Source organism: Camelus bactrianus, chromosome 4 (assembly GCF_048773025.1).
Source record: "Camelus bactrianus isolate YW-2024 breed Bactrian camel chromosome 4, ASM4877302v1, whole genome shotgun sequence".
Taxonomy (NCBI): Eukaryota; Metazoa; Chordata; class Mammalia; order Artiodactyla; family Camelidae; genus Camelus; species Camelus bactrianus.
In genome coordinates this window covers 73,152,437-73,166,329 of record NC_133542.1, presented here as the reverse complement: position 1 = coordinate 73,166,329, position 13,893 = coordinate 73,152,437, and the positions used below count along the sequence as shown (strand labels likewise).

General features: G+C 54.5%; 1 protein-coding gene across 2 annotated transcripts in view; it reads right to left on the bottom strand.

Annotated features, from left to right (window-relative positions):
- Positions 1-13,893, bottom strand: part of LAMC3 (laminin subunit gamma 3) — a 58,309-nt gene that overhangs the window by 6,439 nt on the left and 37,977 nt on the right. Inside the window, exons 14-23 of one of the 2 annotated variants that reach the window (XM_074362418.1) lie at positions 10,519-10,764; positions 9,504-9,657; positions 8,697-8,839; positions 8,024-8,202; positions 6,572-6,713; positions 5,331-5,536; positions 4,878-4,954; positions 3,564-3,698; positions 2,320-2,467; positions 1,108-1,257 (exon numbers count right to left, since the gene is read on the bottom strand). In XM_074362418.1, coding sequence (XP_074218519.1) covers positions 1,108-1,257; positions 2,320-2,467; positions 3,564-3,698; positions 4,878-4,954; positions 5,331-5,536; positions 6,572-6,713; positions 8,024-8,202; positions 8,697-8,839; positions 9,504-9,657; positions 10,519-10,764 — 1,580 coding nt within the window. Of the gene's footprint in view, positions 1-1,107; positions 1,288-2,319; positions 2,468-3,563; positions 3,699-4,877; positions 4,955-5,330; positions 5,537-6,571; positions 6,714-8,023; positions 8,203-8,696; positions 8,840-9,503; positions 9,658-10,518; positions 10,765-13,893 lie in introns of both variants that reach the window. The other variant, XM_074362417.1, reaches the window with a different exon arrangement.

Below are 13,893 nucleotides of genomic sequence, written 5' to 3'. Positions count from 1 at the left end.
GGGGCTGATGAGTGTCTCGGAGCTAGTCAGAGGTGGTGGTCACACAACATTGTGAATGTGCTAAAAGCCACCGTGTTGTACACTTCACAGTGGGTCATTTTATGTTATGTGAATTTCACCAAAAAAAGAAACAGATAAATCACATGGGTTTGAAGCCCCAGGTGCTGCCCAGGGAGCTCTTGTGTCTTAAGTCTCTCTCCAAATGCTCAGCAGGATGGCACAGTGAGGTGGGAGGTGCTGGGGTTGGATGGGGCACTACATCTGGGGGTCTGGCCCTGACTCTGCTATGGCTTTGCCAGGCCCTAGACCAGGGTGATGGACCTGATCCCTGGGTACCACCCAGGGGGCCCTGATGAATTCCTTGTCTTTAAAAGGAAAATAAAGGTGGCTGAGGAATAAGCCGCTACTGCGGTAAGTGGAGGGATCTGAATAAGGCCTGCAGATCAGTTCACTGTATTATATACCATGTTGATTTCCTTATTTTGATCCTTGAAATCTAGTTTGACAAAACGTTAACAGAAGGGGAATCTGTGTGAAGGGTATATGGGAGTTCTTTGTCCTTTCTTCGCAATCTTTCTCTACATCTAAAATTATTTCCAGATGAAAAGTTAAAAAAAAATTTAGGGGTCCTTATACTTTCATAGGTTGGAAACCACTGGATTAGGTTAAATTCACCCCAGAGTTCTTGAATTCCCTGATTATTTCGCACTGCCTTCCCGTCTGGGCTGTTAATGTCAAACTATGGAACTTAGCGCTAGAACAACGTAGGTGCTTGCTAAAACATTTGGCAAGTGAACGAATGAATGCAAGAACGAATGAATGAGGCCCATCCCAGCTGCAATTATACTGAGTGAGGGTGGTGGGCGTGGCTCTGGCTGCTGCTGGTGCTCTGTCTGTCCATCCTGCCTCTGCCCACACCATCACTCCTTTCCCAGGAAATCAGGCCCTCCTGCCTTGGCACAGGCTGACTGAGGTTCTCTGGAGTTTGGGAGGGTGGCCACTGAAGGGATAGGAAGAACTGGTCCGGGTCTTTGTCCCCTCCTTCCCCTGCATCCTCCCTGGGGCAGCCCCAACCTCCCCCAGGAGCCTCAAAGGACAAGAGCCCACCTGCATGAGGGGCTCCGTCTCGTGCAGCATGGCCTGGGCGGTGGCCTGCAGGGCCTGGGAAGCCTCGGTGACCAAGCGCTCTCTTGATGTGACCATCTTCTCCAGGTCCTGCGCCTTCAGGGCCAGGGCCCCAGCCTGGGACTTCTGAGGCTGCACGGAGATGGACGGCTCAGCAGAGGCCTGACAGGAAGGTCCAAGGGGCAGATCCTTTACTGGGTGGGAGAAGCCCGGGGGCAGGGACGGCGAGGGCAGGGTTGCATGTGGACCCCAAGAAGCAGAGGAGCTGGGGCAAGAGAAGCCACACTGGAAACCGGTCACTTGATGCTTGGATTCCAGCCCCAGCAATTTCTAGAAAGGTGGCCTCAGGCAGCTCAGCTGGCCTCCCTGACCTGCGCTGCCTTTCCCAAGCTCGCAGTCCTCAGCTGAAACCTTCGGGCCAGCCATACTTCTGAATTCAGAATTTCCCGAACTTGGGAGAAGCAGCTCGGTGCAGGGACTGCGGATCACCTCCCGCCCTTGGCGGTACCTGGGGCAGCACCCACAGCCAAGCATGTCCCTACCTGCCTCTTCCTCTTCACAGGCAGCGGGAGAACCAAAGATGCTGAGTGAGCAGCCTGGGGCCAGTCACTCCCCGGAGGGCTGGGCTGCAGGTGCATTTGTAAAGTCTAATCTTTTTTTTCTTTTTAAAGCTCAGCTCCTGGCTTTTCAGGATTGCTGAGAAGACCAGATGACCTGACTTACCCGGAGGTGATGAGCATAGGGTGATAGGTCGAGGGGGATGAGGGCCGACAAGCATTGAGGCCTGTCTTGAGCATTATTTACGAATCCGCTGTCGGCCCCTCTGGGATGCAGCCCTAAAATAACCTAATGGGCGAGCACCATCTGACAGACGAAGTAACTGGGGCCCAAGGATGGAGAGTCCTTGGCCAAGGTCACACAGCTGGGGTGGCAGAGCTGGGATCTCGGTCCGTGTCCATCTTGTGCTGTTACCAATGCCACCATGGTGGAGAAGAGGCCTCGGCCTTGATATTATTACTAAAGTCGACAACCAAGATTGGCGGAGCCCTGCCAAGCTGTGGAGGTGGATTGTCTTTAATCAATTGCTGTATAGCTAAAAATAAGCCACGTCACCTGCCTCTGCCTGGGCTTCCCAGCTGCCACATTCTCTCCCACCCCCGCCCCAAGCAGAGCGCCAAGGACAGCCGAGCTGACCAGTGCTGCGGGGGCAGCCGGTGAGGCCAGGTGCACAGCTGCGTCTGCGGCTACTTGCTGCACGGCGGCCAGCACCCTCTCGGCTTCGGGCAGCGCCTCTGTCACAGCCGCGCCCAGTGCCTTCTGGGCCGCCTGCGCCTCCTGGTACCTGGGAGGAGACAGGGGCAGGATGGCCCAGGAGCAGGGTGCAGGCCATCCCTCCCCAGCGCTGTTCCAGCCCCCACGGGAGCCCCTGATTTTTGAAGGCCTCTGGCAATTCCCAGGCAGAGCCGCCCTCTAGGGTCTGTACCGGCAGCTGGTCTCGGAAACTGGCTGCCACTGGGCAGCTTTCTAATGAATGGAAAAGGCAGTAGAGGGACCGCATTCTTGTTTCCTCATTCACTTAATTCAATCACGCTTCTCTGAAGGGCCTCCCGCTTGGTTTCCACTTGAGAATCACATGCTTTGCCAATGTTTGGCTCCTTGGGGTGAATGTCAAGAGGAAAACGCCTGGTGTTGGGGAAGGGATAGTGGCCCAGGCCCTGATGTCCTTGGGTGACCTTGGGCATGTTGTTCTCCAGGTAAATGGAGACACCTGGGCTGCAGGAGCACTCTGGGGCCCTTTTGCCCTGAAGTGCCGTAATCAACTGACTAGAACAGCTTTCCTGTCCACGTGCTGCCCCGCCCAGCTCCCCCCACCATGGACACTGCTGGGGTGGTACCTCCCACGGGGGTCCCTCCCGTCCCACACCCCTTCTCAGAGAGCGAGCGCCCCTGCCCCGGAGTGGGTCACGTGGTTCAGCCTAGCCATACTGATTGGCTCAGGACCGGCCACATGACCCACGCTGGGCCGATCAGTTTCTCTCATCTAGGAAGTCCACTTGGGATGTCTGTTGACCCTCTGACTGAGCCGGATACAAGGAGGCCGCCCAGAACAGAGAAGCAGAGGCCAGGAAGAAAGCTGGTGCCTGAGAGGAGCTGCCCCAGGGGCCTGGGGTGGGGCGGGGGAAGCTGCAGGGAGGATGTGCTGATTTGGGCCCTCTGTTTTCAGGTTCTTGTCCCTTCTCTCCAGAGGCTGAGCTGCACCTCAGGCAAGACTAGGATCCTATAACTCATCACTGATCCGGCCTCTGACATTCCGCCCTGCCCCAAAGAACATCAGGACTCAAGGGAACGAGCCAGATCTGGAACCAGCGACCTCTGGCCTGGCCCTGTCAGCTCCAGGAGGCCAAACCAAGCTCCTAACCACACCTGGGAGGTCTTACCTGTCCTCCAGGTCGCGCTGGGCCTCCAGGGCTGTTCTGCCCTCCACCAGACTCCAGAGAAGTGCAGAACTGGCGTTGGAGGCGAGCAGGGCCCTCCGAGCAGTGGCCTCAGTCTTGGCCATGGTGTCCTTGTGACTGAAAACACCCGCCCAGCCATCACCAAGAGCTCACACAGTCGCAGGCGCAGCTGTGCACCTGGCCTCACCCGCCACTGCACGAGCCTCTTGCCGTCCCGAAGAGAGTACAGCCTCCCCAAAAAGTACAGCAATGGGGGGCCAGGCTCCCTTCCTCCTTCTGCCTGACATACAGTGAAGACTGATGGGACGGGGACCCAGGTGCCTGTTCCTGTTATGTAGGGTTTATGCCCGTTGTCCTGGCATAATGATTAAAGGGCCTTTTATCACACATAAAATCTCAGTTCGGACAATAAATTGCATGGTCACCCTAATAAAGACAGCACAGAAGAGAGTGGTCAACACAGCCTGCACTTGAATCCCGGCTCTACCACTTCTAACTGTGTGTCCTTAAGCAAGTCCCTTAACTTCTCTGTTTTCTCATCTGTAAAATGGGTCTAAAGCACAGCTAAAGGGACAGATTGCTTCTTGTTTTTAGGATCTTAAGTTGCTTCTTAAAGGCAATGGGTGGAACAACCCAAATGTCCATCAACAGATGACTGGATAAACAAAACAGCATATTTGTACAGTGGAGTATTATTTGGTCATAAAAAGGATGAAGTAGTGATATATGGTACAATATGGATGAACTTGGAAAATATCATGCTAAGTGAAACAAGCTAGACACAAAAGACCACAAATTGTATGATTCCATTTTTGTGAAATGTCCAGATTGGCAAATCTATAGAGATAGAAAGTAGATCAGTGGTTAAAAGAGGCTGAGGAGGGGGAGGAGAAATGGGGAGTGATGCCTAAAGGTGCAGGACTTGTTTCTGGGGTAAGGAAAATGTTCTAAAACTGATTGTGGGGATGGTTGCACAATTCTGTGAATATTCTGTGAATATACTGAAAACCACTGAATTGTACACTTGACTTGAAGGTATGTGCATTATAGCTCAATATAGCAGAACTCCATCCCCACCCCCATATCTCTGGGCTCACACTTCCTTGCACACCTGTCCTTCCCATGGTGGTGACATTTCCTCCCAACCAGGCAGCTCTGTACTCATCTGATTCCAACTCCTGGGGTGGGGGTACCTCTATGGCTGACCGTGACCCTGGAAGCTCCCAGGAGGACTGGGCTCCCTTCATGGTGTGGACAGGACCTCACCATCATGCTCCCTGGGGTATGGGGGCTCACCTCCTGGCGAGGGCACGGGCCTCTGTGGCCAGGTGGCTCCAGTTGGCAGGCTGGCTGGGCCCTTCCTGAGGAATCACCTTTAGAGACAAGAGGGAAATAGGAGGAAACTGACGACTCACCCCTGAAGGGCAGGGGCCACATCCGGCTAAGTCACCAGGCAGGACTGACTGCGCCACTTATTTTGCAAACGCTCACAGCCAGCTACAAGGGCAGCATCCAGTGAGTGGGGCCCTAGAGTGTGCAAACAGCAGTAACGACGCCTACCGCTTGCTGGGCATTCGCTGTCTGCTTGGAATGTGCCTCATTCTTTGCAAACATCTCACTGAATCAGCAGGGGAGGCCCTGTGTGATCCCCTGTTTTGCAGATGAGAAAACTGAGCCTTCCCAAAGTGGGGAGGCATGCCCAGGCTCAGTGCGTGTGGGGAGGGGTCAGGGAGGGGTCCTCTGGGGTACCAGAGACGCAAGGACGGTGGCTGCGTGCAGAATCTCCTCTTCTGAGGACTCCAGCGCCACCTCGAGGTCTGCCAGCTGGACGCAGGTCTTCTCGTCTCCGGCCTGGGCACAGCCAGCACTCCGGCTCAGTGCCTGTAGTTGCTCCCGGGCAGCCTTCACAGCACCCTCCAGGCCTGCCACCTGCTCCAGGAAAGCTTCCTGGGCCCCTGAATAAAGCCCATAGATTGGGGGTCACAGAGCAGTTGAGACTTTACAATAAAACCCCCACCCTCAATGGGCCCCATCTGTGTCCTCCACTCCCCCGGGCACAGCTTAACTCCATCACCAGGCCTGAGTACCACCAGTCAGTTCTAAAGGAAGAGCCTCCCCATTTTACAGATGCAAAGGCTGAAGCCCAGAGAAGGCGAATCATGACCCAAGGTCCCACACACAGGGAGTCAGCCACAGACGACAGACTGGAAAGTCCCAGGCCTTCTAGAGCCGCAGCAAACAATTCCTGAATCTGAGACAGCAGGCAAATCCCGCCTTGAGTCAGCTCTGTAATTGAAGCGTGGCTGAGTGTAGGCGTTTTTATGCCCAGCACCTGATAGCTCCCTATTCTGATAGTCTTGCTAACGGGTGCTCAGCTCACCTATGGCTGCTACAGGAGTACAGGTGCTTGTGAACGTGAAATTTTACAAAATGACAAATTTACTTTTGATGCTCCCTAAATTTCAGTGTCTCAGGGTCAAATTCCACCTGGATTTAATGAGTCTTTTTTCTTATTTACTCATTTACCTTCTATGCTGGGGATACAGCAGTGAGCAAAATGGCCAACAGTCAAGACAGCAGGAACGATACCTGTTCAGCACCTGGACAGCGCCTTGGTGAGTGTTTGTTGAGTGAATCAATGAACCCAACCCCTGTCTTCCCTGAGTTTATGGGTACAGGCTGGGTGGGGCAGGGAGCGTGGGGACCGATGCTATAGTCAGAGACGGATATTAATAAAGCTACCAAGCACAACTGGAAGAGGGGCATTGAGGATACTGATAAAGAGAGGTCCGTGGGGCGACAGGACTGCATCACAAAAGGAGCTTAGTTGGGGAGGTCAGACAAGCTCTCCCAGCAAGTGGGTTTCCCTAGGGCAAGCCCAGAGCCTTCCACGCATCCTGAGGCCAGACTGAAGGGCTCCAAATGGGGCATCTGACCAGCCAGCGCCCTCCTCTTGCCTCCCAGCATTCTGCACTGCTCTCCTGCCATACCTTGCTGCAGGTGGTGGCCCTGGTAGACGTCCCCCCTTGGGGCTTCTCCCTGCAAAATGTCCAGTGGTCCCCAGGGCCTGCCACAGTCGGATCCCTGTAGCCACCCCTCCATCAAGGTCAGCCTGGCCTTCAGCTTGGCAGCCTGGAGGGGTCAGGGAAGGAAGGTGTGTGAGGTTGGTGGCCTGAAGTCCTGCCTGGACACTTCCTCCTGGCTTCTGCCTGGTCTGGCCTCCCCAAGCGTTGCCTTCTCCAACCCCACCCTGGCCTCAAAGCTAAGGACACACAGGACCGCTGAGACCCAGCTGTGCCCTCCTCAGAGCTGTTCCTTCCCCTCTCACACCCACAGCACATGCTGGCATTCGGTCGACCACACCTCTGCCCTACTGAGGGAGGGATGGGAAGGGAAGCCCCGGGGGGATTTCTGTCTGTCCTGCTGTGTTCCCAGGACTTGGGCAGAGCAGGCATGTGACGCCTGCAGACTGAGTGAGCAGCAACATCTCCTAGCACTGTTTTTCCAATCATATGAACAACAAATGCGTTCACGGAGCACTTGCCAGAAGCCAGGCAAGAGTAACCACCGGCCATGCACCAGCTCATCTTCATCCTGTGAGCACCCTGTAGGCTAGGGGATAGAGGTCCTAAGCTCTCTCCTTGATTCCAAAGTCCAAAATGCTCTGAAAACCCACAAAGCTTCCCATTCCTTATTTGACGGCAAAATCAGGTTCAAAGAATCCTGAACTCATTTAGAAACAGCACTGTTCTGAACGAGGCTACTGGGGGCCTGTACTTGCCCCTGAGGTGTGAATATTCCCCCGTTTTCCTACAGATGCATTAACGGGTTTGACAAGGGGGCCGGCCCAGGCGCCCCGGGGGGTGGTACCTGAAACTCTACATGCCATCTGATCTTTCTACAGAGCTGTCATTCTGAAAGCTGGCCTCATTAGTTTCAGGTAAGGGGTTGCAGGCCTGAACTGCCTCCATTTTGGAGTAGGAGCCACTGAAGCTTACCAAGGCTGTCCCCTGCCTGGGCGTGTGACCACTTATGGGGCTGCGGGGAGGGGAATCCCAGAAGTCGTGCTCCTGACCCCTGCACTGCAGCCCTCCCTGCTTGAAATTCTACTTGTGCCCCAGAATGGACATCACCTGCCCAGCGACCCTGCCCACAAAGGGCCATCTATGGTCTCAGCCCCACTGAACTCGAGCAAGTGTGAGGCCTTGTCCTGGGTGGTCGGGAGGGACACGCAGCAGGAGCCACTCTTCTCCTGTCCACCCAGGAGCCGGGGAAGGGTGGGGGAGGGTTGACATAGGCCAGATGGCTGAGTGGGCGCAGGGTGGAGGCAGCCGGTGGTCCCAGAAGGCCTGAGAGTTGTGGACGAGTGGGCGCTCGCTGGGGGCGTGGAACGAACAGAAGATGGAGCGGGCCTGGGCAAGGCCTGGACGGGGCAGGCTCACCTCCTCCTTCACCAGGGCATAGCAGGACGGGCACTCCTGGCAGCGGGCGCCGCTGGCCGTGAGGAAGAAGTTGTCCTGGCAGCGGTCACACTTGTAGCCCACAAAGCCGGGCCTGCACACGCACGTGCTGTTCTCATGGCACTGCGCCGAGGCGGCACCCAGTGGGGAGCACCTGCAGGCTGGGCGGGCCGGGACAGAGAGCGCTGGGTGCCCTGATGGCCACTCCACACCGGAACCCCCAAGTCCCCTGCACCCACCCACCGGGCTGCTCCAGACCCCCATGCGCAGCTCAAGTACATCCCTTCCCAGGAGCCTGATTCAGAAGGTCAGAGATGACGACTAAAAGCCTGAGTTAGCTCAGCGTCTCAGGGATCTGAGGACCAGCCAGGCACAGGACTGCCATGCAGCCCAACCGTGCAAATGAGGGAACTGAGGCCCTGAGAGGCGACCTGACGGCCCCAGGCACACAGGAATGTGTGGAGACCAGGACTTGGTTCTTGGCCCCCTTCACCATCCTCTCTCACTCACTCCATGTTTCCACAGCGGTTCTAAGACCTGCCCTGTACCTGATCTCTCTCTCCTGCTGCACTGCCATCTTCCCCACTGGTCCTCTTTGCCCAGAAGCCTCAGGCCCCACTCTTCGGGCAGCCCGGGGAGGCCCCGGCTTCCTTACCTCGGCAGCCCTTGATGGAGAAGCCGAAGAAACCGAGCTGGCATCTGTCGCAGGCTTGGCCCTCGACGCCTGGACGGCAGGGGCACTGCCCGGTCTTGGGGTGGCACTGGTCCCCCTGGGAGCCCAGCGGGTGGCACTTACAGCTACGATAAGGGAAGGAACCCGTGTCTGAGACAAGTTCTGCAGCCTCTGCTGATGAAGGCTGATGGAGGGGACTTCGGCTCATGCCCTCTGCTGACAAGGCCCCAGCTCCACGTTGTTCCCTGTCAGGCAGCTTCCCCAAGCTGTGTCCTAGGAAGCACATCTCACAAAAGGCTGCCCCCCCCCCCCACCAAGGAATGGGGACATAGGTACATCTTGGACCATACACCTTGGCTGGAAAATCACAATGCAGTTAGCATATTAAAGGCTTGAGGTGTCTGGTAAGAACAGACACCAGTTTGCTTCACTGGGCACTTCCCTGGAGTGCTCCACTGCTCCCCGAAGACACTATCTAAGGTGCTGCTGTGGCCACAAAGGGGACAGAGTGATGGAGTTACTGAGAAGGGAATCAGAGACCAAACCGGCCCTGCCCACCTGGACATCCCTTAGGGTTGCTCTTGGCCTACATCCTGGGTTGGCAGGGCCATGAATCTGACCCCCAAGGACCATCCCTTTGTCCCTCACCAGTGCAGGGCACACTGTACCTGGCAGCAGGCCTGGGACAACACATGCCAAGCCAGGCCCCTCCCTGGAGGCTCCCTGATGACGTCTTCCATCCTGGAGAGACACCCAGGGGAACGGCGCCCACAGCCTAGCCCCACCCACCTCTGGCAGCCCCTCCCGGGCTGGAGGTCGTAGAAGCCAGGGCTGCAGTGGCCACAGTCCCGTCCAGTCACATGAGGCAGGCAGGAACATTGGCCGGTCACTGGGTCGCAGGGTCGCTGTTCACTGACCGAGCCCCCTGGGTTACAGCTGCAGGCTGCAGAGGGGAGCAGGAAAGAGTGTTGGGGAACCATGCAGATCATCTGTCCAAACTTTGGGGGTCCAGGAGAGACAGAAGATGAGGAGTCCATGTAGATGACTCACATTCCACTCAGACTCCTAAGCTGTCTCTGAAAAAAGCCTCATGGAAGACAGAGCCCAGCCCATGCTCTATGCCCTTGGAGAGACAGCCCAGAATAGTCGTGGCCCCAGATGGCCCTTCTGGGCCTGCCCTGAGCCCCCACAGGCTGGAGAGAAGGTCAGAAACTCGGTTGGGAGTCACGGGAAGACCCCTGTACCCACTGTTTTGGGTCACTTGACTCTGCTCTCCTGGGCCCCATAAAACAAGAGGCTGACAGATGCTATGTGGAGCAGGGTCTCAGGAACAAGGGACTTTGGGGCAAATGCTGAACTGCTCCCTGCAGCATGGAAGCCACCCATGGGCTGCCGCACACGGTGGCGCTCCAAGAGAGGACAGAGGGCTGAGCGCTAACCCAGGCAGTGGAGGGGGTAGAAGAGCATCTTGGTGGGGAGGCACAGCCGGATTGGAAGCCTGGGGGCAGGACAAACATGATGAGTGCTGCAGGCCATTTGGGACAATCTTATGTGCCAACTGTGGAGCATGAGATGAGCGCTAACTTATCAAAGCAGGAAAAAAAAAATCCCTGGGTCAGAGGTGATCAGATCCCAAATCTGAAAGACCTTGGAGAATAGCAATCCCTTGCACTTTCTTGATAAGGCAACAGAGAAGGTGAGTCATCTGCTTAAGGCTGCACAGCCTTGCAGAGCAGCCGGCTGCATCTGGTGGAGAACAGGCCCACCGTGCCCCACCCCATGGGTTTGGAAGGCAGGTACTCACGCACGCATTTGTCTGTGGGCCGAGGGGCCAGGGCACTCCCGTAGAAGCCTTCCTGACAGTGCTCACAGTAGGCACCTGTCGTGTTGTGCAGGCATTGCAGGCAGTGGCCAGACAGGGGGTCACAGTTGCCCACAGCATTGGGGTCCACGTTCCCACTGCACTGACATAGCTGGCAGGGCTTTGGGGCCCCAGAGAGCCCCAGAGGGTCCCCAAAAAAGCCATCATCACAGATCTCACAGCGCCGCCCTGGGAAAAGAGAAGTCTGTTGTGGAGGGGCAGGAATGAGGAAACCGGCCAGCTGGGTTCACGAGGGGTGAGGGTGGGCATGAGCCAAAGCGAGCTCCCTCAAGTATCCTTGTGGAGCTGAGCGCGGGGTCCCAGGTCAGGCTGACCCAGGGCCAGGTTCCAGCTGGGCCATCAGCTGACTGTGTGGTCTTGGGCAAACCACGGTGCCTCTCCGAACTTGGGCTCCTTGTCTGCAAAGTGGGGACAATAATGGCAGCCATCTCAAAGGACTGTTGAGAAGGTTTGGTGAGATAATTTGTGCAAAGCACTTAGCACATGGTTCATGCTCAACAGGAGTGGCTGTCGTCATGCATTCACCATCATCACCCTCCTCATCATGTCTTCATTGACATTCTCCTCACTATCACTGGTCTCTTCGTCAGTGTCTTGACCATCATCTTCATCTTCATCAACATCATCATCATCACCTTGGTCAACAACATCTTCATCTTGGCCATCTTTGTCATCATCATCATCTTCATCATTATTGTCATCAACTTGATCACTGTCTTCATCATTACCTTGATCATCCCTCTTGGTCATCATTCACCACCCCTCATCTTCATCATTACCTTCATCTTCATCACCATCTTGATGTTCATCATTGTCGTCAACTTGATTATCTTCATTGTCATCATCACCTTGGTCAACATCATCTTCGTCTTGACCATCTTTGTCACGGATATCATCCACCATCATTGTTGTCATCCATCATCTTCATTGCTACTGTCATCAACTTGAACACTGTCTTCATCCTCATCTTGATCATCACTCTCTTCATCATCACCTTCCTTGTCTCCATCTTCACTCTCACCCTCCTCTTGACCATCCTCTTCATCATCCTCTCTCCTATCTCCCTCTCTTAGTTGTGTTGCCTTTTCATGTGTGGTTTCTGACTCCTTTGCCTTTTCTTTTTTAATGGCTTTATTGTGGGATGATTCCTGTACAGTAAACTACCCATATTTCAGATGTACAATTTGATGAATTTTGATAGATGTATACACCCCCTTTGCCTTTTCTCCTTCTCATGGTTTCAGAACTTCCTTTGGACTATTCATTTCCAATGCCTGCCCTGCTTCCTGGGTTTGATCTTGGGCTGCTGCCTCATCTTCCAGCCCTAGGGTCACTGTGAATCTCAAAAAAGATGGTGTGTGAGGAGGCTTCTGGAGGGTCGTGGCCTGGGAGGTCCACTCTGGACACAGATGGGGCATAAAAGAACATCTATTTCACACAGTACCATGTATTTCACACAATGTCAGCCCGTTCTTGGTAAACACACCCACCTCTCTGTGTGTATCTGCATGAAATAGAAAACTGGGGTAACTCTGGGGGTGGCAGGATGAGGGGCACCTTAAGTTGTCTTCTTCTTGCTCCCACATTCACGTTCCTCTTTACGCTTTTACAAATACGTTACAGTGTTACGATGAGTATGCGCTAACTGTATGATTTAAAAATAGCTACTGTCATTGTGAAAAATACTTGTGGGCTCCCTGCCTCCTCAAGGCTCATTGGTCCAGTTGAAATCAAGTTAAAACTACTAAAGGCGGGCAACCTTGAAAATGGAGAGGAGGACCACTAAGGAAGAGAAGGGGGAAAAAAGAAAAGAAAAGGAAGAAAAAGCAAAATCTGCGTGGAGTCAAGGTAGAGGTTAGTGCCTGGCTTTAAGACTCTGAAATAGAAATGGAATAAGAAGAGCAAGGGGGTGACTGAAGTCGGTGACGAAGAATGCGGCCCCGCAGTTAACTCGCCATCCACTTGGGACCAGGTTAAGACAGCTCCCAGGGCAGGAGGCAGCTGCGAGCAGTCAGGATGGTAGGCAAGTGAAGCAGGCAGGGGTCAGGACTTGACCCTGGTCAGGCCCGACTCAGGTTGTCCCGGTGAGCTCTCTGCATGCGGGGCTCTGGCAGGGCCCGACGGATGCTGGTGTGATAAAGACAGAGGCTGGCCAAAGCCCCGGGGCCTGAGGGCCACCCCAGGCATCCCTCCCAGGGTTCCCTCCGCGCACTGCAGCGCCCTGCTCCCTGAAGTCCTCCCTTGGGTAACTTCCCTAACTGTCCACGCTCTCTGACTGGGGTCCCCTCATGTGGCAGACCAGGGAAAGCCACAGGCAGGGAAACTGAAGATGTGGGGAAGGTTATGGAAACGGAGCGGCAGCCTGATGGCGGGGGTGGGCAGGGTCCTGAGGTGGGACCTCGTTCCCTCAGTTCTTGCGACCCTTGCTCTGGGGCCTCCCCCCAGCCCTGCTAGTGGTCAGGGAGCTGCTTTCAGAGTGATCCCAACAAAGCAGACGTTTGGCAGGACCAAGGCTGTCCTGATGCAGCCACGGGTACCAAACATAGAAACAGATGCCTGGGAAACGGAGACATTACGCCAAGTGAAACAAGCCAGACACAAGAGGACAAATATCGTACGACGCCACTTACATGAAGTATCTGGAACAGTCAAAATCAGAGACAGAAACTAGAATGGTGCACGTCAGGGGCTGGGGGAGGGGGAGCTATTAATAGTTTAATGGATATGGATTTCCTATTTAGGATGATTAAAAGAGTTCTGTGGATGGGTGGTGGCGACGGTCACGCAACACTGTGAGTGTACTTAACGCCACTGAACTGCACACTTAAAAATGGTTAAAAATACGTTAAAAATTTAAAAATTTTTAAAAATGGTTAAAATGGCAATTTTATGTTATGCATATTTTGCCAACATTTTAGAAATCAGTAATGGAATATACCAAAAAAAAATCAAGTTGTATGCTTTAAAAGGGTAATTATAGGGTATGCGGATAACATCTTAAAAAAAAATCAGATGTCTAGGGTGGCCCTGGGCCCGGAGCCGGAATGAGGAATGGGGGGAGGGTTGGGGGGAGGGACACCTCCGGGTCACACATTATCTGGTGACATTTCTTTTTTTTAAGCTGAAAGTTCAATCAGGTTTTCCTTAACTGCGTATCAGAATCAGCCAGGGAGTTTGAGAGGAATACAGATTCCTGGCCTCCATCTTAAGTTACTAAACCAGGCTCTACGGGGCCAGGGCCAGACGTGAGAATTTCCAAAAGCTCGCCTGGACGTGCTCATCGGCCCCAGTTCTGCC